This window comes from Myripristis murdjan, chromosome 1, assembly GCF_902150065.1.
Source record: "Myripristis murdjan chromosome 1, fMyrMur1.1, whole genome shotgun sequence".
NCBI classification, from domain to species: domain Eukaryota; kingdom Metazoa; phylum Chordata; class Actinopteri; order Holocentriformes; family Holocentridae; genus Myripristis; species Myripristis murdjan.
Window position 1 is genome coordinate 40,824,736 of NC_043980.1, and position 25,405 is coordinate 40,850,140.

At 39.8% G+C, this 25,405-nt stretch overlaps 1 protein-coding gene across 1 annotated transcript in view; it reads right to left on the reverse strand.

Moving 5' to 3' along the window:
* Positions 1-3,350: 3,350 nt before the first annotated feature.
* Positions 3,351-25,405, reverse strand: part of dctd (dCMP deaminase) — a 30,495-nt gene continuing 8,440 nt past the window's right edge. Inside the window, exons 3-6 of the mRNA XM_030059299.1 lie at positions 25,082-25,217; positions 15,673-15,789; positions 7,294-7,390; positions 3,351-5,282 (exon numbers count right to left, since the gene is read on the reverse strand). Coding sequence (XP_029915159.1) covers positions 5,192-5,282; positions 7,294-7,390; positions 15,673-15,789; positions 25,082-25,217 — 441 coding nt within the window. The 3' untranslated portion in view covers positions 3,351-5,191. The remainder of the gene's footprint in view (positions 5,283-7,293; positions 7,391-15,672; positions 15,790-25,081; positions 25,218-25,405) is intronic.

Sequence of the window (25,405 nt, forward strand, 5' to 3'; positions counted from 1 at the left end):
GCGGAACAAACTGTAGCACAGCAGAAAACATGAGAACACGTCACTCGTTTTGACTAAGCAAAAGAAATTTTAGAACTGTTACAACTAGTCAACAAATGGAAAGCTCAGTGCACTCACTCCACTGATACAAAAGCTTTTCTCACTTGAGTCTAAACATCCAGCAGTATTCTTAATCCCTGTTCATAAAATTCATTGACAGTTTTTTTTCCCACAACACTAAAAAGCCAATGCACCTCATAAATAACGAACCAGTTCCATTTCTTCATTCAGCTCTTTTGGGGGAAAAGGTTTCTAATTTGAAAATCCAATTACAATCTCTCTTTAGAATCAGAGAAACCAGACAGAGAGAACTTGATTCTAGAGATAGTAATTTTCAAATTAATTATAAATTTTAATGTTGGGATAAAATTATTGAGCATTCTTCACCAACATGTTGAACAGACAGTAAAGTTTTCATTCTCCCAAGCGTTGTCCAGTCAGTTTCCTTCCTTTCCTCACACATAAAAAGCCATTCAGGAATTTGAGTAAGAGGAAACATGGCCTGGTGACTGGTTTAGGCAGTGACTGGTTTAGGATTGGCAAGGCTGTCTTACTAGCCTGGCAACCATTTTCAACTGCTTAAGTTAACGTCACCGTACACCGTACAATGGGCAAAAAAATTATTTGCACACTGCAGCTTCTGTTCTTATACTGCACATGTAGCAATGAAAACCATCAAATTTGTAGCAAAACTTAAGATGATTATGGGACAGTGTATATATGGTTAGTCCACACAGTCTCTAACATGGAGAATTCACAACTATGCACACCTTAACAATAGTACTGCACACAGTCCTATGCCTGAATTAACAGCCTACACCTCTTACTAACACTGTAGAACTGCTGGTCGTTGCATTAATATCCTACAACAGAACAGGCATAGGATTATTATAAAGAGAAAATTTGTTACACACGGGTGACACCATTAATATCTTAATGTAGGATATTTACATAAAACGCCCCGATGGATCAGGTTAATTTCATTTGAACAACAGATTTCCCGAGCATTTATGTGGGCTACGCAAACTTCAATCCACATGATAAAAATTAATCCACGGACCACCAAAGTAACATTTGACTGTTTAAATTAAATTAAATCAACTTAAAATTACTCTGGCACGGTTGGAGGGGGTGTGCTCCAGTATGGTACGGGCGCTCATGCACGAGCACATGCACGACGTAAATCATGCTGTCCTCCTGCTTCCGCAAATTGTTTAATGCGCTGCGTGCATTAAACAATTTTGATTATTGCACAATCAATAATCAACTGATAATAATAATCAACCAGATCCAGCAGACGTGACCGGGTGGCCACGCACACCATGCGGTGCTGGCCGGCACCAAACAGGCACCGCTCCCCCAAAATTTCACAATGTTTCCAGCCAGAGGAGCTCATATCACCACCAGGGGAGCTGTGCACCTCTTTGCTCCCCCTTATTTCACACACTGGTTATGCCAATATTCACAACAGTTTGACTCAGCTAGGGAAAATTCCCGAAAATTCCCTGGAAATTCATCATAATGTAACATGTTTGCATACATATCTGCTTATGACAAACCAAAATGCTTATTATGTATACATATATATGACCGGGTGAATGCAGTGAATATAAATTCCCGAAAATTCCCCCAAAATTCCCATTTATTCCCATTAATTTCCTAAAATTCCCATGGAAATTTTCCAACTTTGAAAATTCCATGAATTTTGCAACACTATTTTGAACTAAAAATGGGATTCATAACTGAGGGTTTCTTAGTGCTGGGAAATGTTGCTGACTGAAGTTCTGGGTAAGCTGTAGTTATAGTAATCACAGTGATGCAGAAAAATTAATCCATGCCTTCGTTACCTCCAGGTTAGACTACTGTAACTCCTTATTATCAGGTTGTACCAGCAAGTCGTTAAAGACTCTCCAGCTGGTCCAAAACGCTGCTGCACGTGTGCTGACTAGAACTAGGAGAAGAGATCATATTACTCCAATATTGGCTTCTTTACATTGGCTTCCTGTAGAATGTAGAATAGAATTTAAAACTCTTCTCCTCACCTATAAAGCTCTTAATGGGCAGGCACCATCTTATCTGAAAGAGCTCATAGTTCCTTATCACCCTGCCAGAGCACTGCGCTCCCAAAATGCAGGTTTATTGGTGGTTCCCAAAATCTCTTAAACTAGAACGGGAGGCAGATCCTTCCAATTCCAGGCTCCACATTTGTGGAACAAACTTCCTATTTCAGTTCGGAAGGCAGATTCACTCTCTATCTTTATGGCACCTGAACTTATGGCACTTCTAAATTTGATTGAACTTTTAATAAACGTTTGCTATGTTATTGATGAGCTTATTGAAGACCTGTGTAGGTTATAGGCTAATTATAATAAAGAAGGCTACATTATATGTTTATATCTCATTATTTAATGTCAGTGTTGTGCATTTGAAGTTGTGCAAGACTTTGTGTTTTTGATTACTGATACCCAAATGTACCCAAGGGTTCCCTTTTAAAGTAGATGAGCATCCATCCAATAAAGCCACACTGTTACAGTCCCCATCTTAAAAAAGTTCAAAGAAGTCAGCTGGCCCCCGAGCCTTCTCTTACCACACTCCCTTCCCCTGGAATGGTCTACCCACAAAAATAAGAAAGTCAAAATACTTCTTAATACTTTTAAAACCAAACTTAAGACTTAATTGTTTTCTTTAACTTATGGATATTATATAATTTCAATCTGACCACTGAAGGAGGCTCAGTCTCAGCCTCTTGACTCTCTTAGTTTAGCTTAGGCCATTTTAGATGTCAGTCTCTGCTTCTCTTTCCTCTCTTCCTTCACTTGTGACTATGTTGTTTTCTGTGTTAAGCCATTCCCATCTTTGTGTAGATGATATCTGTCTTGCATCATAGATGCTGTTCACATCTGTGGGTCGATGGGCCTGATATCCCAGGTCCTGTTTACTCCTGCACCTTCCACAGCCATTAGCTTTGCTGCATTAATGCACTTTATTCTTTGTCCTGGTTAGGCATCTAAAGCCCTTTGAGACTAAACTAAATAAACTTGAACATTTTTACTATCTCAAGACAATGAGATTATTAAATAATGAGAAAACAAAGTTTAATACCACAAGATAATTATGGTCTAGTTCCTCAGATACAGGGGTGGAAAAATTCTGACCAACAACAGCTGTTCTTGGGCCCATCTAAATACGTATTTATCATCTTGACTTGCTTTACTGTTGAAAAGCCAGCAGTTACATCTAATGATTCAATAACCTAGTTGGCCTATATGTGTACATTAAATGTGTGTGTACAGAATCATACTAGACACTAGTTCTTGAAGTCCCAAGGTTTTATTGACTTCCACTGCACCAACAGCTGACACAACTGGAGGAATGACAACATGAATTTACATAGTTGCGTAATGTATGTAAAGTCACAAGCCACAAGCTTACTTTTAGTGTACAGTCAGCAGGCAACCTTTGGGAGGGAATGTTTTCCCCAAAAACCAATACAAATGAACATGCTTCTGGCAGCCTTTTTGCCACAAGGTGGAACTCTACAATAAAAACAGCAGTTTTAGGCTATGTCCACAAGGGGATTTTTGAAAACCCAATTTTATCCTTTTTAACATTGTCCAAAGGGTAGCATTATCAAAAATATTTTTACACCGGGGAATGTAAAAATTCATACATCTTCATGACATGAGCATGCTCAAAGACACTGGGGAGTTAAGGCTTCGGTTAGGTTGACATCCATTAGCTACAAATGCAAGAGCAAATCTGGTTTCAAAACATCTTAAAAACATTCAAAACTATCCAGAATATGAAGTCAAATGATAAAAACAAGGATGAGTGGTTTATATGGACAAAACGTACCAAATAAATACAAGCTGCTAAGAATAACCGAATGTGATTCACTTGTGTGACTGATCATGCAGGTGAGATCTTGTGATGTGCGACAACATCGGAGAGCATTTTCAGTGACCAAAAAATGAAAAAGAATCTCCATGTGGATACAGCCTGAGTGGTTATTAACGGCACATCTGTTGCCTCTTTGTATTCACCAGTCTTGCTTTCGAACCATGGGCTCTTTGGATTCCACTGCTTTGAATCATGTACATAGTAAACTGCTTAAATTGCCTATTGCCACTCTTGACTGCACTAAGCAATTACAAAAGAAACTCCACTATGTCAAGTATAGACACTATGAATCTCTTTGGACTATTGCATTAAAAAGAATTCAAGGCTAGATTATGCTCCAATAGCCATACTACTTAACGTAAAATATAAAAACCCCACTGAAATTAGGAAATCTGGTTCAACAGCAAGTGTAAAAACTACCCAAAAACAATCAAATGATTCACAATACAAGTGTTTATCAATAGTTTTAGAATATAAACTTTCAGTTATTTAAACTATAACCTATACGCCTGATAAGAATCTATACATTGACTTCTGATCCATATTTATAATTTATTAAGAATCGAAGATTTAAAAAAAAAAAAAAAAAAAGATCACATGGAATTCAACCAGCCTTTTTAATCACTCAGCAGCAGAAAACGATGACATCTAAACACTGATCTTCCATCAGTGTCTCTAATCTGGCAAATTTGTTCAAACATGTCATTCTGAATGATACTGAATCCTACAGAAACATATCAAATTCTCAGAAGGCTCTCTAACGAGGGGATTTTTCCCCCATACCATACCTGGAAAAATGTGTGGGAACTATTTTGTCAAGAATCTGATTTTACTGTAGGTTTTCTCTTGTATGGAGAGCCATGAGAGGATCCATGCAACAAAAGGTTTACAAATGAAAACTTTTTCTTAACGGTTAGGTCAGTGTATTGACAGCCCTTGTACATTTCTACAGGCTAAAGGGAGTTTTAAAAGGAAAAAAGTGGGAAAAACTAAGAGATGAAAACAGAAAGGCAGACCCTTTACCACACTGAGCCATAGAGGGCGAAGCATCAAATTAAACTTTCTTGAATTTCCCGTTTATGAAAAATATCAAAAGACGCCAAAGTCGTGGTATCCTTGAGTTTTTCCTTTGGACAAAGCAGGGGGCAAGAAGACAGAGAGAGAGGCATCAAAGTCTCTTTCAATCTCTTCATTCTTGCTCTCCTCCCCAGCCTCCCTTCCTCATTCAGCGGCTCCCCAAGGTGAGCGGTTTTCATTTTGACTTGGCCGTGCTGCTCAGCATTCCAGGGTGGTTAATGGAATTAAAATCAATGACAATCTGAGTCCTCCTGGCCTTGAACTGCCTGCCAACACACAGGGGGGAAAACACAGGATGCACAGGCATGAGGACATACATGCAGTGAAAACAGTTAAGAATCAAAGTCAAGGATTGTCCAACCATTTTCAAAAACTTTCCAGCACCTTACAGCGGTATAAGCACTACACACATATGTAGACACATACGTGGCAGGAATAATTCAATTTTAGAAGCATTTAAACACAAGAAATCAAGAAATCACATCACTGATCTGACCTTTAAGTATATCATTTTAATTATAAATCTACTTTTCTTGTACTTGTTTTGTTTGTTGCTAATTTTCTGTATTTTTTAACAGTTTTCTGAGAAATTTCTTGTAAATACATTTTTTTTCCTTTGCTATTTTTTTAACTTATGATCTGGTAATTTCTTGTTAATTTACTCATGGCTTTTTTTTTTTTTTTTTTTTTTCAAGTGAATGTGCTCAGGTTTGAAAGGGTTGAAATTGACTAGACATCACTATGACACATATGTAGGGGTGATTATTTTAACATTATGTTTTAATCTCACCACTCTGAATTTATTTTATGACTCCTAGACTATTTTATAAGGATAAACAACTTAGGGCAAATAGGCTAACTAAATAATTTTATACATGGAGGTCCAGGGCTTAATGAGAGTCAACTGGAGGGTTCTTGAACATGAAAAAGTTTGAAAATCCCTGATATAGTGTATGTCTCTCATTTCTCTCTTCTTTCTGTCTTGCCTTTCAACGTCTCACGCTCCTCAGGCTCAACCCACCACCTATTAACTTACACTCCATCTCACAGTGACCAGGGCTCCCTGGGCACATCATTAGTGGTCAGATTTACACTTTTCCAAAAACCCCGAAACACAAACACACAAAATATCAAAATATTACACCTCGAGAGAGATACACACACCAGATCAAGGACATAACCCATCTGAAACCCATGTATAGGCTGCATGAACAGTCAGAAAAATAAAGTACATCTAGGCATGCATCCCCTCACTCACCTCTTTCTGCTGAGAATGTCTGTCTACCTGAACTTGCCAGTCATCCTTCTCTTCTTCTACTCATTTGCTCTTGCTTTGCAGAGCACTTTTCATCCTCCCTGTCTCTCCCTGCTTCACTTTCTCCAATTCAAGAAGCTGTATCAATGTTGTAACATGTTTTTGTACACGTAAACTGGACATTATGATTGATCATTTTTCATGGTCAGTGCTGACACATTTGAGTTTAAAAAATTGTGCCACAAAAGCACCCAGGCAGACATTTGAAGAGGGCTGCTCATGACAAACCTAAACTGTAGCCAAAGATGTCATTTTTTTTTTTCAACAGACTGTCACCCAGGAACCACTGTTGTTGTTGGGGTGGGATTTATATGTATGTGTGTGTGTGCTATGATCTGATGGGGGCATCAGACAATAATTCACTTTTACTTTTCACTTAAGCTTATAAAAAAGTCTTTTATTGCCATAATCAATTATCTATTTTTAGATAGTAATCAATAATCAAAAATTTTTGGGTGCATGTGTGTATGTGTAGGCAGGCCAGGAACACATGTGCCACTGACACATTCCAACATTAAGCAGAGGCTGTTTGTAACAGTCACCCAGAGAAGTCACTTGACTTTTCTCATATATATTTGTTGAATGAATCGAATGAATTTGATTGCTCACAAACAAAAAGTAATGGCTGGTGTTACAATGCTCTCTATACTTTTAATATTGTACGTTTTTGTTTTCTTCTCTCCATTAATTGATTCCTATATAACAAGTGAAACCAAGACACATTCCTTGCTGCAACATGTTGTTGCAATGTAAATGCCCTTCTCTGAGGATTGCTGAAAGGCATTTGGGGAAACTTAATAATTAACCAGAGCAGAAGGAGACAGAGCAAGTTGTTACATAAAAACCAATACATACCAGTAAATGACAACAAAGCAATGAATGTCACAAACTGTGTGTGTGAGTGAGTGAAAAAGTGACAGAGAGAGAGAGAGAGCAAGCGAAGAGAGAGGTATGTTACTTACGTGTATCCTATGCCTGCCATGTTGAGTAACTTTCTGGAAGCAGTCATCTCTAGGCTTTCATGGTACTTATCAGAAAAATAGATGACTTCTTTAATGCCTGGACAAAGATGGAGGGATGACGACAGGATGGAGGGGGCAAAAAAGACAGAAGGAGAGAAAATATACTGTTAGAAGTCTTCTCTACAGTAGAGTCATGCTACTTATCAAATTAGCCTGCATGATACTCATAGTCCAATTCAGTTGTCATTATACACATTTCCCACAAAAACTGCATATTCACCAACTCTGCAGTGAATGTGCTTATTAACCAGTTATTCTGCATATTCCCTAAACCAATGGGAACTCAGAGGCATCCCCGTCTTTCCCAATTACAAAAGTTATTTCTCTTCCAGTAGCTCTACACCACACCATAGTTTTCTTAGGAATTAAATACCTCCTGAGGCTAAAATGACATTTCTCTTACTGGGTGAAGGAGATGTAGAGAAGCTGCACCTGGTATGAACAGGGAGTACTGTGCACTGCTCATGCCTACTGTACCTCCTGAGCCCAGATAGCCTGATGTAACATGATGATGGCGCTAGATGACAAAGCAATCTTAGCATCTGTGTTGCTTGGCAACCATTCTGTCCACTCTATCTTGCTTGGTGGAAGAATGAATAGTTCTCAGTTTTATTGTTGCATTATTACCAATAAATTATTGATTTTTTTCTTGTGTGTTTATTTTATGGGCTATATGTAGGGTAACCGTTTTATAAAAGCAATAAGCCCCTTGAAGCCGTGAGTTACAGTGATTTTACAACGGCGATTTTACATTTTAGAACGCCCCTCAGCTGTTGTAAAATCACTGTAACCCACGGCTTTTCAGGGCTTATTGCTTAAATATAACAAATATAAAAAATCTGCCATGAAAATAGAAAACACATGGCTACTGCAGTTAATGCAGTACAAATTCTGTTTTAACAGTAACTTTTAACTTCGTTCGTTTTTCTTCTTGTTTTGCGCTGTCTTCGTCTTCTTCTCTCACATAAAAAAACACCTGTGCATCAGCAATAATAGTCCCCGGTAATTCACTTCCGTTTTGGCTTTTTGTTTGCATCGTTGCTTTTTTTATTTGCAACGCAGCGTTTTTCTTTTTTAGTTGCAGCGTTTTTGTTTTTATTATTATTATTATTATTATTTTTTTTTTATTTGCAGCAATGGTGGTTCGCGGCCACCGTACATCTCTCATCATGCCCGAAAAGAGAAGTTGGAGTGACAACATGTTCCTACTGTAATGAGGTTCTGAAAAGGAAGCTGTTGAGAAAGAGGACATGTCGACTTCTCTGTTTGTCCTGTTAGCACAGCAACCTTTACTTAAGTCTCTAGAATATAGATGGACAGTAGCCATTCTGCCTTTTACTGTATTCAAAATCATTCCACATAAAACTGATGAGGCCTTTCTGTAAATGTAAAAAGCTATCAAAACCAGGGCCTTGCTTCCTAATAATGATCTATCTCAGAGGTTAGGAGCATTTTCTAAGAGCAATTCTCTGAACCATCTTAAATTTCTACATGTTTCCAAAAAAAATAATGTCACAGGAATGCGCATTCAGCAAACAAAGATTATCTTAACGTGGCTATGATGACAATGAATGTCTGCAAGGCATACTAAATTGTTTATTACACCTGAACATAGAGCTGGACAATATGGCCGCTAATGTTATCACTATGTTTTTTTTATATTGATCAATTTCATAATTGAAATAGAGGAATGGCTGGAAACATCCATCAACCACTCATAGCACATGTTGGGTTCTCTGCTGTACGATTGGCTGTTCATGTAGTAGGGGAAAATGGACCCCAAACAACTATATTGAAAATAAATTTCATAAGTATATCATCGTTACCATGGAAGATTTTATCGTGAAAATTATCGAGACTTTTTTATCACCCAGCATGTTTGGTGATAAAATAATCTTTGAGGCACATATGCCCCCCACGCATCTATCTTGCATCTGTCAACACATTAATGTTACCAGAAATACAGTCAGATAATAATGTAATTAAAGAAAACAGAGGGTACAATATAAGTAACATGCCAATCTACTCTTTATTATTTATTCATTATTTATTTAAATTATCTATGAATAATGTATCAAGATATTCAAGTCAAATTATGCGCTGTAAGGCACAGCAGTGTAACTTCACTGATCATGTAATTCTCCAGACACTGCAACAGAAACGGCCAGGGTCTCAGGAGGTCAAGGCAAGGCAAGGCAAGGCAAGTTTATTTATATAGCACAATTCAACACAAGGTAATTCAAAGTGCTTCACAGAAACATTAAAAGCAACAAGACACAATTTAAAACAATAAAAACAGTCAAAAAAGGGAAATAGAAATTTAGAATGATAGCGATAATAAAATACAGTAACATAAAACAGCAACAGGCTCAGTACACTGCCTGAGCTAGACGACCAAGGGCCCAGGGCGTGATAGGCCTTATCACCCCTGCGGCTCCTTGCCACCAAAAAGTGAACCAGACAAAATTTGAGTTTAAATTCAAAACCGGCTCTGTCAGAGATTTCAGCTAGGATCTCTTGTCCGTGGCTCTGAACCATCTTGAATTAGGCTGGTCGGGTCTGTTCTTTTTTTGTTTTTTTTTTTTGTATAGGACTTCGCCCTTAATAACACACCCAATGCGTGCACACTATTTGCTCTTGAGTCCTTCACTCAGAGTCTTACCGTCCCACCGGACACAGGTTCCACACACTGGTCTTATTCAGATCGTAATGAACTCTAAAGATCCATCACAGGACGTCTCCCTTCTAGATCTGAATTCACAGCATGCTCCCCAGTGTTGAGTCACAGCAGTAGCTGACTCAGACTTCCCGGTCACCCCCCGCAGGGATGCCGACAGCCCAAACTCTTGATTCCTGAGACTCTGAAACCTCTCCTATTAGAGATTTCAGCCCGGACTCAGTCCTTAGCCCTGGAATCTCTGACATTTGCAGCCGATTTAACAATAAACCCAAATAGAGCAGTCAGGATAAGAAATGAAGTAGAAAAATAAACGGCATAAATCAACAGTGTGTAGTTTAAAAGTACGGGCAATACAACAGGTAGTCCTTGGAGTGCGGAGGAGGCATAAATCAACACTGTGTAGTTAAAAAGTACAGGCAAGTATTTAATCTAACAGTACGCTTCAGTGAACAATAGTGTTTTTAGCCCTGATTCAAAGGAGCTGACAGTTTGAGCAGACCTCAGATCTACAGGAAGTTTGTTCCACAGGTGAGGTCAGGATGTTAATCAATGGGCGTTTCTCAATTCGCATTCTTGTCTGTGCTTGTGCTCCTGCGGACACGTGAAACGTCATCAGTCGCGACCCAAGTCCTGTTCCAATTCAAAGTTCGCATCTGACCAAGTTTGGTCCAAATTCCTGGATGTGTTCTTGCTCCGCCCCTTTTAGCGAGGATGCATCAGTTGGTGACTTGTGTGGACATTCAGGTATCCCAGAATGCATTTCGCGCCAACCAGCAGCGATGGCGGCAACGCCGGACGAGAGAACTTACTTACTTACGCCTACTGCCCAACTTTGGGCATAGGCCACGAACAAGGGCTCTCCAGTCCTCCCGATCCTGGGCCAACTTCTCCCGCTGTCCCCATGTATGGCCAGACCTCTTCACATCTGTGGTGTGGGATGCAGGCTTGCGAAGGGTATGGCCCACCCATCTTCAGCGTCTTTGGAGGATCTCTTCCTCAACAGGCTGCTGTCCTATTCTCTGCCTCAGTCCCGGTTACTGATGGTATTCAGCCATTGTATTCTTAGGATTCGTCTGAGACAGGTGTTGATAAAGGACTGGAGGAGAGAACTCATAACTGTAAAACTCAAATCAAATCAAATCGGGGAAATCAAATATATATCAATAGTACCTCTCTGAGCTGTAGGCTGTAATTTATTTGAATTAAATTAGCTAAATTAAATAGAATGTATTCATGAAAACGGAGGACGCAGAGTAGTGTTTATATCATTTTTCTTTTTTATTATAAACACTACAGCAGGGGTCACCAACCCAGTCCTCAAGGGCAAACTGTCCTGCAGGTTTTGGTTTCAGCTCTGCTCTTTCACACCTGATCCATTTAAGGGCTTCATGCTGACTGGTTGAAGCAGATCTACCTGAACAGGGCATGCAGGAAGATGTGGGCCTTAATTGGGTCAGGTGTGTGCTGTGGGAGAGGGGCAGGGGGATGACATGTGACAAAGGTCCTTGGCCAGATTCAAAGCTGGGTCAACACCCCACCAGAACACAACTCTAATGACACAATTAGACCCAGACACATATGTAAATTAATGTTTGGTTAATGATAGTATTAAATTTGAAGATACTCAATATTTATACAAAATCTCAGCTGTCTCCAATACAAAAACACCAAGGTTCTCTTCCTCTCTGTTACCCTTACCTGTCCAAAACAGTCCATTGATAGCCTTTAACGACAGACTGTACACACACGCATGTGCACCTCCATGCTGAGATATCAAGACACAGCATGCACACTCTGGAAGTGGAAGTCAATATCTCACATGCTACTTGCTCAGCACACCCTGCTTTTACAAGCTCAAACAAATGTGCAAACACACACTACCCATCTTCTGTGGTGCACTGTAGGGTGATAACTTACATACACACCTGTCAACTCAACTACTCAGTGGGCTAGCACAGTCAAACATATACAGTACACAGGCACTTGTCTGCACAGTGGGGTTTATGTTTCCTCTCCAGGTTCCTGCTTCATTATGAAAACATCCTCCTCACACATGCAGGTTTCCAGCAGCAAGGAGCATTCTGTCGTGAAGTTGCCTCTAGTCAAAGTGAGGATGGTGAATGACTAAAGCAGACTAACATGTTGCTCAGCAGTAGAGGTGGGAATCACCAGTGAGCTCACAAATCAATTTAATCACAATTACCTCATTACCTGCTACACTCTTGATCAAAATCTTAAGACCAGTTGAGAAATTGCAAGAATTTATATTTTGCACTGTTGGATCTTAAGGTTCTAAGTAGAGCTTCAAAATGCAAAAAGAAGAAATGGGAGTGAGACAAAAAAAAAATTGAGTAAGCAATTTATTGCAAAGAACCATTAAACTGAAATAGGCTATTCATCAGCTGATCAAAAGTTTAAGACCACAGCCTTTAAAAGTCCAAATCTTCGCAAAAATGTGGATTCAGTGTCATTTTCTGTCAGGTATCCACACTGTCATGACTTCCTAATGGCCAAGGCAAAAAAGCTTTCTTGTTAATCACCTCAAAAATTCGTTTCGGCATGCTTGATGCTAGTGTTTCCAGGAGGCTAGTGGGAATGTTGCTCCAAGTGGTGAAGATGGCTTCACAGAGGACATCCACTGTCTGGAACTGGTGTCCATTTCTGGAAACTCCCCTTGCCATCCAACCCCAAATGTTCTCAATTGGATTTAGATCAGGGGAACACGCAGGATGGTTCAAAAAAGTGATGTTAAGAGTGATGCTAAGAGTTTTAGGGCGGTTTCACACCAGAGCTGTTTGGTCCGCTTTAAATGGACCAGAGTTTGTTTCCTCGCACCTGCCCTCGTTTGGGCAGGTGCGAACATGCATCCGAACTCTGGTGCGGACCAAACAAGCGAACCCTAGTCCGCCAGAAAGTGTAGGTCTCGGTTCAGTTCCAAGTGAACCCTTGTGCGGTTCGTATGCAGTGTGTAAGCTCAGCGGACAAAACACTGGACCAAACACAGGAAGTAACAACACACAGTGCATCTTCGGTAGGAGAATGAAAACAAACATGTTAAAATGTCTCGGGGGCAGACGTGGTCGGATGCAGAGCTCAAAACTCTGCTCGAAATCTGGTCTGAAGATAGCCTAAACCAGCTTCTCACATCGACTCACAAAAACAATGATGTGCTCAGACCGGGTGCACTGCAAAATGTTAGCATGTTGCTAACGAGCGAAGTCAACTGAAATCAACCAAAGCTGTGTAACTAAGACTGTGCAACTAAACACAACTAAATATAATGTAGGTAAACAACTTAACTGTCATGAAAACGTCCTCAAAACTATGTGAAGTTCTGCAAACTCGTCTTTATCCTCCTCCTGTGACTGTGGATCTGCTGCTGCGTTTAACTGCACTTGCCGCGGCTGTTGCTCTGCATAGATCAACCTACCCTCAAAAGATTCGCTCTGATTGGATTTCGTCCAAACTTGTCCTACAAAAAGGGTAGTTCTGATTGGATCTCTTCTCCGTTCATCCCTCCCTAACATTTTCCTCTCGTTTTTATTCGTTGACTGAAGCGTCAGTTATATTTCGTCACAGTCTTCGTCATCATATCTGACTTTTTATTTAGTTTTTATTTAGTTTTCGTCCGTGAAAAAGGTTCGTTGATGAATATTTTGTCATAGTTTTCGTCAACGAAATTAACACTGATACACATACATATATGCACACACATATATACACACATACATACACACATACATACATATATAGATATATTAGATATATATATTATATATTATCAAAAATATCAATACTCCGAAAAGTATACTAAAAGGCCGTATCCGGATACGATATTAATTTGCCAAAGTATCGATACTACAGTGCACGAGCGCATCATGTGCACTCGACAGGCAGCACCGTAGGCCAAACAGCGCCCAGTAGGCAGAGATCCAGCAACTCGGCCAGTGTTGCCAACTTGGCGAATTTCTCGCTAAATCTGGCGACTTTCCAACTCCCCATGGCGACTTTTTTTGTCAAAAGCGACTAGAGACAAATCTAGCGACTTTTCCTGGTGTTATTGGAGACTCTTCTGGTATTTCGGAGACTGACATGAAAGCACGTATTGTTCCTCTGCAGTTCCTGTTCTCAGCGAGCAGGGGGTGCTGCCGCGAGCCCCTCCCCCCGCCCCAAAGTCCTCACAGGTAGTCACAGGCGGCTGCAGTCAGGAGAGGAGCAGAGAGGAGACCCTCACCACTCCGCGGCCACGCAGCAAATGAATCGCACATGCGCAAAGCCACCGTTGACACAATTCCAGAAAATGTCAATCATATAAAACAATACTATGTTAATAAAAATAATGCTTAGTAGTTTGTAGTAAATTTGTAGTTCTAAAACATATGTCATTGTTATTTTTGCACTATAAGTTAAAATGTTGTAAAATTATTATATTATTTGGGTTATTTTTGCAATTTGCACGGAGTGAAAATAAAATTTTATTTTATTTTTTGATTGAAAAGGCTATTTTTGAGTATAAATGAGGCATACAAATATTTTAAATTTGTCATTTTTTTATCCCCGCGGTATCGAAAATGGTATCGAGTATCAAATATTTTCCTGGGTATCGATATCTAGTTTGAAATTTTAGTATCGAGACAACCCTAAGATATATACATAGATATATGCATATATACACATACATGCATATACACGCATATACATATATATACCCATATACATACATATGCACACACACACACACACACACACACACACACACACACACACACACACACACACCCTTTAGCCACCCCGTAGCCACCCTTCGCTTTGTTGACAGCGCTGCAAACCCTTGGCCTTCTCTCAATGAGCTTCATGATGTAGTTTGTATCAGTTTGAGAGAGAAACACTCTTGTATTTCAAAGGATGAGGTAGATGAGAGAGGATGTTTTAAGTTTTGTAAAGTTTTATTGATTGAAATTTTAATTTACACCCACTCGTACGATTGGTGATTTAATGACGATGATTTAACATACTGTTTTACAGGAAGTAGAACTCGAAGTCATTTTAGGGGAACTTTAACATTTTAATATGTAAACATGCTCCTTCCTTGTGCATTCAAATGGAATGTGCTGTATGTGTCAAATGGATGTATTCCAAATTATATTCATTTACAGCCATATTCATCAGGAGGTGACAAATTTAAGCCAAATTTAATTTTAATAGACTCTAGTTTCCTGGGTAAGATCATTACAACACAGTAGGGCTGCTAAACCATGATGTATATATATTTTTTCCCTCCGTTCAATAACAGAAAATAACAGGAAAAGAAAAAGAAAGGTATTGTGGTTTGTTTTTTCATGGAAGACAATGGAGAGAAAGGGATACAGTGTTGTGGAATTGCAGCTCAGAAGAGCATGGATCAACTGATGAGAATATTTCACCACCATGTGGGCTCATTACAGCCAGGGAGCTATATATCCTTACATTAAACCAAGCACAAGTTCAATTTTGCTTTAAATACACTTAACTTTCACACAAAATATCTCTACCTTTCAGCTGAACCCTACACACATTTGACGTGTGTGTGTGTGTGTGTGTGTGTGTGTGTGTGTGTGTGTGTGCGTGTGCGTGTGCGTGTGTTTACTCTCCACACCCACCTGCCTGGATGATGAGCTTGGCACATTCGTTGCAGGGGAATAGAGCCACGTACATAGTGCAGCCCTTCACATCAGCGCTGTTCTTGTTCATAATGGCATTCAGCTCTGCGTGACACACTGTGGGAGCAGAGGCAGGAAATGGTCCCACTCAGCACAATACATCCCATTCAACAAAATCATCACAATCTGCACCACCTGTGAGTGTGTGTGTGTGTGTATAAATGTTTCTATCCAACATCTCTTCTTTATGCTGAGGCATTTTGTATGTGACCTGTCTCTTTGCCATTGCTGAATACGAAACATGGGACTGTGTGTGCACGTGTTGGATGTTTCTGAAAACAATAGGCAACATAATAAAACAAAAAAGTATTGAGAAAGAAAAATCATAAATCATAAATTGAATCATAAATAATTCCAATTTGATCTGATTTGGTCACTTAGCCGACATATTGTCTGTCAGAGGCTATAGCGGGCTCAGTTAGGCTAAATTTTGGTAAGGGAAAACTGATTGCTGGGGGATTGCTGGTGATTAATGTGTAGCCTTAGCCCGGGGTCGGCAAGCCGCGGCTCCCTATGGCTTTTGAAAATAATTAATGAGTATTTAATTAAAATGTATTTTATTTTAGTTCGTTCGTTTTTAAAATGTAATTCTAAATTTGAAGATTATGGTGATCTTGTAACATCTAAATAACACGTGTTAAAAAATGTGTCGCTCTTAAAAGCAAACATCGCGCACGCCTCACAGATGACAGCTTATGATCCTGTGTAAAGATGAAGGTGACAGCATACAGCCCACTACTCATGGACTTCTAATAAAGGCCTACTGACTTTTTTTTATTTATTTATAAATAACAGACGTTAGAACTAATATGCCACGCCAAAACTGGCCTGCTGACTGAATGAATGAGGAAGTTAAATACGGTGTGTGGCTGAAAGAGGGCGGACACAGAGAGAAACTCGAGGTTTCATGAGAAAAACCTGGTCCCGACCAGGTTAGTTTCATGGAGTCTGTTACTGCGGTAACTGACCGAGAGCTTAAGTTACCTCCCTCTGTGAAACAGGCTAGAGTTACCCCTCTTTCTCTGCTTTGAGTTACCTGCCTTTGTGAAACAGGCTAGAGTTACCCCTCTTTCTCTGCTTTGAGTTACCTGCCTTTGTGAAACAGGCTAGAGTTACCCCTCCTTCTCTGCTTTGAGTTACCTGCCTTTGTGAAACAGAAAAACTCAGAGTTTCCCTCATTTCAGGGTTAACAGACTCAGAGTTTTCACTAAACCTGCTTTGTGACTAAATCCTCAATGTCTGTGTATTGAAACGCTGCATGCATATCCAAATCTTGCCGCGTCACAGCAGTTCCGCATACATTTCTCTTTCAAAATAAAAGTCCGATGATGCTGTAACAACTGTGTGATGATCGATATTGTGAAAAATACTGCATATGACAGCAAATATTGCGATATTCGGTAATATTGAATATTGGCCCAAGCCTAATAGGTATAGATACCTCACACTTGTTATAGGCAGTATAGCTCCTTCCCAAACAGACAAATTGTTAGCTGCAATTATTTGCACAAAAATTACTAGTCAGCTATAATTTCATGATCACGACAGCTCTAATGGCAGGTGTCATGTCATGGTCATAAGATATCTGCCAATGAAATAAGATCTCCTGGCTCCTGATTGTTTTGAGGCACTGCAGGGCACTGCAATGCATCAAATACAGTGCTAAAAGACAAACATAAAACCAGTTAGTTTTGACCAAGTTTACATAAAGTAAAAATTTTACACACTCATACACAAGTAACCTATATAAGCAATAATGACAATCACAATTACTGTGCATTATCATCAAATGGACCTTTCATAGTGTTACTTTAAAAAAAAATACTGATAATAACCTTAAACCTTTAAATGGCCTTTAGCTGAGACAGAAAGTGAGGAGTGCATGTTAATATCCACAAGTCACTAAACCACAGCAAGGTCTGTTTGAAAAACAACCACAGCAAACCCAAATTCCCCAGGAAATTCTTAACATAACCATTACAATGTTACATGGCAAATGCACCTCTGCTGTGCATAAAAAACCTCAAGGGACCCAATTTAGGCCATGTTTTTCTCCTGGTTCCTACAGCGTACCAACGCTGCTCATTTACTTAAAGGAACATAAAGGAACATAAAGGAACATACATAAGTGTAAGTATGACCAAATGGATACTCTTTAATTGGCCCAAACTCTGCTAAACTGACCATACACAAAAGCGCAGAGGGGAACGGGAATATCTGGCCCACTTGCTCACCCGCAGTCATTTAACTCTAAGTAACCACTTCATTTTTCACTCTTTGCCTTTGCAGGGCTTGACAGTAAAATTTTCTAAAGCCAGCAAATATTGATTTTAGTGGCCTGTTTGACTAATGATCAAAATAGCCAGTATTTGTGGAGATTGGCTGTTAAATGTAACTGTGAATGCCTTATTCTGGGAACGGGATCACAGTAGCTCAATAGACACAAATAGTATCTTTTGCAGTATCTTTTATGTGCACTGTACAACTCATTTTACTTGCCACAGGCAAGTAAATGTAAACTAGCCTATAGCTTGCTGTGGTGCATGTTGAACTTGAACTGCCACTCATTTTTTCCCCACACAAAGGCAAAGGCTCACGAGGTACATACTTTGTCTCTTATAAGCCTTATACTAATGGGGCTGTCAATATTCCTGGGTGGTGTGGAGAACACTGAATTCCTGGTCAGAGGCTGACGCTGCTCCATTTGTTGTTGTGGTGAGAGTGCTGCAGACTGCGTTGTAGGGTGTGCAAATGCATCAACATGACATCATGCTGCTAAATTGTTGATATCATAATAAGACACTTAAGTGTCTTATTATTTTATCTAACCTTATCTTCTCTTTTCAGAACTGCACAGAACTGCAACTTGCTAACATTTATCACTCCAGGGTCCGACATTAACGGTTGCCCAAATGCCCGGGGCAAGTAAAAATAGACGGGGGCAAGTAGAACCTGTTCAGACTTGCCCTAACACCATGTGTTAGGGCTGAGTCCTGATCGCAGCATCCTGGGTTTGAATCCGACCTCAGGTCATTTGCTGCTTGTCATGCCCTCTCTTCCCTGTCTTTCCTGTTTCTCTCTATTGTGACTGTCAAATAAAGCCGAAATGCCAAAAAAACCTTAACACTTATTACTACTATACATAATTATAAGGCTAAAGTACAAGATTTATTTTAATACATTTTCTCTTGCAGGTTTGGATTCCTTGCTATGGTGGTGCACCACTGCTAACTCAATACAGAGGAAACACTGATTTATTAATAGTTTTAATGTTCTATAGATGTTAAACTTGTAATAACACATTATTTTGCAACATTTTAATATTGGACTTTCATCAGGCAAGATAAATAAGTAAATGCAATTAAATGTATTGTATATTGCAAGTTTGGCAGTATCTGCATAAGATTTTTGATATACAAGGTCCTCTTTGCACCTATGTCATGGAATAGATGTGCAAAATTTCCTTTTCAAAAAAAAAAAAAAAATTATACGCAGATTATTTGACAATAAAAATATTTGTTAGTTGCAGACCTAAACTACTACTGTTTATATGTTGTAAAAGAAAGCATTCACACTACTGTGGAACAGCTGTCACACAAATGATGGTAAACCTCACATACTCGCACTTAACCCAGGCATGCCAGGGAAATCTACATTAAAAGACGAGAAAGACAAGAAAGCTTTATATATATTAAAAAAAAAAAAAAAAAAAAAAACGAAAGAGAAAGAAAAAGATTAAAATAAAGAAAATAAAATTTGGTGGATGCGAAAAAAAAAAAAAAGACAAGAAAGCTTTCTTCCAAGACCTAGAAGATGAACAGCTGGTGTGCCTAGATCAGCTGGGTTTCGTGGAATACGCCCTTAAATTTATGCCAGTCATTACGACAAAAGATCAAGCCTCATTAATGCCAGCTGACTCTTTCAAAGAGAGGTGGAAAAAAACTAGAGAACAAGAGTACTTGTGGAATACTTCATTCATCGAAATTGCCCACAGAAGCACACCCTCACACTAACACACACAGTGGCAAACACACCAGCATAAACATCGACAGCCAAAACACAAATTCACATTCTCACCTTGAGTGAGTCCCAGATGTTTGAGTTGTAACTGGAACATTTTGGCTTATAATGGCTGATGTATTGTGATCGTTGGCAAAGTAATGAGATTTTGAACTCTAAAGCAGCAACAGCTGGTCACTAAGTGATGAAAGCTACACAAAATAATCCTTTAACAACGCCTTTAGTCATGGCTACCCAAGTAAGGAGAACACAACACTCATACATAAATCTATACAGACACAAATATGATATATATAATTAAACTAGAAACAGCATCTCTTAAACATGGAAATCATAGCACACATACAAACACAAGGAACAGTACTGAAAATTTCCAGTCATGATAAAGGGAGCACGTGTTAAGAACATACATGCATGCAAGCAAACACACCCACAGGTGCATTAGCAAAAAAGATGACATCTGGTAATAGCAGTCCAACCTAATTAAGCTATTATATGAGAGAGAGAGAGAGAGAGAGAGAGAGAGAGAGAGAGAGAGAGAGAGAGAGAGAGAGAGAGAGAGAGAGAGAGAATGTAAACAGTAAACTACATCATTATTTATGATCTATCTCCCCCTACAGGTCTATATTTTGTCCTGCCTTTGAGCTGAACTTGAAGCAGCTAAGTACGGGCAACAAGGGAAATCTGGCCTTAGCTGCACATAGGAATATCTTTAAACATGTATGTGAATCAGTTTTTCCTCTAGGATTTTTTTCAGCATGGAGTGAAAAGGTTTTGTTGCACCTGGGTGGTATGCTGTCAGAGTGAATATCAATAGGTAATTTAAAACTGTGAAATAAAAAAACATTTGACTTCAGAACAAACTTCACAACATACTCACTGATGTGTTTATACATTATGCCTCTTTGACCCACTACTTAGAGAGGGCACTGTGTATCAGCCTCCGTGGCAAAGTGTGCAGCCTGGCTGAAAGCAGTTTTTGAAAAAAAAAAAAAAAAAAAAAAAAAAAAAAAAGAAGAGCTCTAAGGCCCTGCCACAGGGCAGGGTTTCTGCAGGGTCCACCAAGTTAAATTTTAAGTCTTTAAGAGCTTTGTTAGACCACTTAGGATGCAATTTATGACCCATTTCACAACCATATGGGCCAGAGTATGAAGGATAAACAAAATCGACATGGGACAAAACTGCAGCTTTATGTTCTTCTGATTTCATGTTAAATTCTATAGAATCTGAGTGATTTTTAACCGCTACATCATTGGACATCATGCTCCTCTCCTAGAGTTGGATGTAAACAAGGACAAAATGCACCGCACTCAGGGCTCCAGGCTAACTTTTTTCTCCACCCAGAAACCATCCCAAAAATATTTTAAACTGCCTCAAAGTCAGTATTAACCGTCCACGTCCAAAATTCTTAATGTTATCTTTTTACTATGTTAATGTCATCTACAGTGGTTATCCCTCTGGGATCCCTTTAAAACACTATACCTTGGTACATTTTTTGTACTGAGGGCACTGATAGGGTGTACTTTTACATATTAATTATAAATCTCAACTTCAATTGGTTAATTGCTTTCAGTGACTTCAGAGCTCTCCAATACTACAAAATATTCATTATTTTTCAGGATTTTAACCCTTTGCCAGTTTGTTAATTCAATGTTCCTGTATTAAAAGAAACAAACAAACAAAAAAAAACTTTGTTCTAGAAACTAAATGCTATGGACCCCCCCCCCCCCCCCCCCCCCACCCCCACATACACTTTCAGACCCTTGAGTAAAAATTATACCTTTACTTAAAATTGCTGTGAAGTTTTTACATATTGATTTTTTCTTCTTTAAATGAGTTTAAATTCTTGAAATATTTCTGTTGTGACCATAACTACAAAATATATTTTTTTATAATTTGCACCCTTTAAATATTTTTAAATATATTTTAATATATATTTAAATATTTTAAATATATTTTGGTGGTTGCCATGGCAGCGCGCATAGACGCAGCGGCTACAGCTCTCCACTCTCGGTGCTGTATTATATGTTTTTGTATGTGTGAACGGTTGTGTTTTTAGCTTAAAACACCACCTTATGTTGGGCAATGTACACGTACAGTCGTCAGCACCTTTTGAGCTTGGGATTGTGCTGCGAGGTACCAATTTCGCCAGACTTTCATCGCTACCAGGACATTCCGGAGGACACCGTTAGAACACCGGGGTCTCTGTGGATAGTTCTTCCCAGTGACAAGTCCAGGAGGAAACGTAAACAAGCAAAGGAAACAACAGTTATCAGGACCTTTTGAGCTTGGGATTGCGCTGCGGGATGCCAATTTCACCGGACTTTCGTCGCTGCCAGGACATTCCGGAGGACGTCGAGGCTGCAGGGCCGGTGCGTTAGCACGGCTGAAAGGACAGCCCTTTGGGCCGCCACCTCCCAGCTTTTTCCAGCGCCAGGTCCATGGCGAACACGGGATGACGAACTGCACATCCAAAAAGTGTTTCCGTGACTGTTGAATTTTTTCTGATATAAGAGACATGGCTGCAGCCATCTATTACTGGACTTGGCTATTCAACTAGCAAGATGCACGATGCTTTCTATTCTCCCCTGCACCGAAAGGACTGAGCCCTAATTTCGTTGCATTATTATACGTACATGATTGTGCAATGACAATAAAAATCTATCTATCTATCTATCTATCTATCTAAATATCAGTTTCTGATGTGATGCCATTAACATTTTAGATTAAGAAAAACACAAAACTGAATTATTTTCCATACACTAAATGTTATGGATTGGTAGAAACATCAGTGGTGGGGCACAGCGCCTCGCCAACGGAGCCTCCTGCCTCACCAGAAAGTCACGCTAAATTAACTTAATTTAATTAATTTTCAAATTAAAAAATAAATAATATAACAGAAATAATTTAACATCACATTTCTATAGAATATGTCTAGACCGCGTTTTTATCAAAACTAAATACGTTCAGGTTGGTTATTAATCTAATTCATATAATTTCAGTGTAGGGTCTATCAGGTCGGAATGCGCTCAGCTGTCTTGTGAGAAGGAGGGCGGGGCTCCACTCTAATCACACAACAGTCACGCACCTGCGCAACCAACCAAACGCACATCTTCAATAAACAACCTCAGTTTTTGGGATTTTCCATGGCTCCACTCAGGGTGACCATCCACAGCATGAAAGTGTTGTAGAGGGAAACATGTTGTAGAACAGCACAAGGGGCCATCAACGGGTCTGTCGTCTGCAGCTGGATGTGCCAACCAGCTGCATAAGACAAATAAAAGCAAAAACATTAGGCTAACGATGTGAAGAAGTTATCTGTAGTGATGGTGTGGCCCTGGAACCCCTCCATCATTTAGGACCACCCTCATTCCCTGGTTTCTATTGGGGGGGGGGGTCCCCCTTCGGTTTTCCCCATGTACCCACATTTTCAGTCCGTATTTTACTGGTGTGCTTGGGATGTATTGTTTGAACCCCACAAGCTGTTTGTCGACACAGATGTCTTGGGGAGGCGGCTGGCCGATTTCTCCCACAGATCGCAGAACGCCACCAGCTTGTCCCTCCTGTGGGTCTCATCAGCGCCGGTCAGCGCTAATCAGGACAAATCATTTGTGGGTTATGGTGGCCTGAAACATGCCCCAACCGGACCACTCATCCCACAAGCTCCTGGTTGCCTCATTGCGGGACCTGTACACCCCGGCCAGGATGAGAAGTCCCAGGAAAACCTCCATCCCCTAAAGCATCCACACCTTTCCACTCACGGGACTGCCTGCTCCCATGGAGATTGGTGTTGACAATTAGCAGGTGGAGGATTCTGCAGTGAAGAGGAGACTGAAGCAGCTCTTGATGTACCTTAAAATGGCCAGGGCGTACGCAGTTGGCCCGAGCATGACTCTGTGGGGTTAAGGGATGTAGCAGAATGTCTCCCCTGTGTCAGCAGAACAGGAAATTGTTCCATCCTTGGAGGTCCACTCAGCTGCTGCCCCTCTCCCTCTTAAGACTCTGTCTTCTGTTCACTGTCGGAAGACGATTCTGACACCCCCACCACATAATGCACATCACTCTCATCTCTCTCATGTGTCAGGTAAACTGATTTTGCTCATTAAACAGCTGCTTTATAGCCGACCTGCACTTCAGTTTGCATTTTTGCATCTGGCCCATCAGCTGGCAATTGAGCTGCACTGGGCAGAGTCAGGCCAGAGATTTTTTTCTATTGGAAAAGTGACGATCTGGTTGGTTTCAGGGGTGTTGAGCTGGATCACAGCTGAAGACAGAAGACATCAGGTGAGTAGGCGGTCCTTCAACCCATCATGGAACACCTCTAATGCGATGCAACTTGGCAGAGGTGTCCCACTGCTCCAAAATGTAACGGAAACAATGATTTTCTTGACATTTCCATATATAAATTCTTGGGGGGAAAAGAAACCTTGGAATTATGTATGCCACACTTCTTAAACCTATGATCAATGTCTGAAATAGTTTGGGTCTGACGGGCTTCATTTTCAATCAACTCAATTGAAAATGAGAAAATGTACCGGTTTAGTGGCAGTAGAGATATACACAACATAATGAAAAAAATCAAATGGCAAGGACCACTGGCTACATTCAGTTGTGCTGATTTAAATTCAAGTGGTCCTTAGTAAAGTGTACAGTGTGCCATCAAGAGGTAGGACTGGATTGATGTATGGTTACATTACAGCAAAAAAAAAAAAAAAAAAAAAAAGGTAAAGTTTTGCATATTCTGGTTTACAGGTCAAATGATTTGAGTTCCATGAAGCAATTTATAAATTGTGCAATTTAGTGCCCTTTTTATGCCACAATTCTGATGTTCTAATTCAAGTTCTAACAATGAAGTGTGCTGATTTTTTGGTAAAAATAGTTTTGTTCATCTACATATAATCTACATGTAAGCCTTTAAATTGCCATGTGGCACGGAGCATGCACCCACCATCTTGTCTTCCTTTGCAGATACTTTTACTAGCCATGCAAGCACCATGACAATTATGAAGTTCATGTTTTTCTCTGTGTAGTTTGTAGGTCCTTAAACATTCACAACCTGGTTTTTGTAGATTATGGCACTTTGATGGTTTTACAAATCATAAAAATCTAGTGTAACTTAGTAGCCCATACATCATTACCACAAGGAGGCTCCACTAGGTTAGTTGTAAAAAAACATATGTCAGTAGGTGACACTAGTTTCTAGGACCTCTCCCTGCTAGCACGGGTCTGGCAACAAAACACATTTTATAAAGAACTGATGCCTATTGTCCTTTTCTGGGCTATGTGAAAGAGCAAGAAGAATGTGATGTGTTTGTACGTGCAGACTTACCGTAAGGATACTTTGTGTCCAAACGGTTGTCAGCTGCTCGGGACCATGGCATTAAGTCATCGTTACAACCATTGGGCATACCATTGTAACCGATACCAACAATCTTATTCTCCTGGTTCACTATACAGGCTCCAACCTAGAGAGAGAGTCAGAGGTTTGACAGATTAGTTTTCCTGTGAAATTTTGAACATTTCTGCATAACAGTCCGTGGAACTTCTTCTTGGAGCAAATAAACTAAATGTTGACCCTCCAAGCTCAGTATTTATCAGAGAGTAATAATGTCCTGCGAGCCTGTTCTATGACATTCAAATTTGTGCTTTTAAA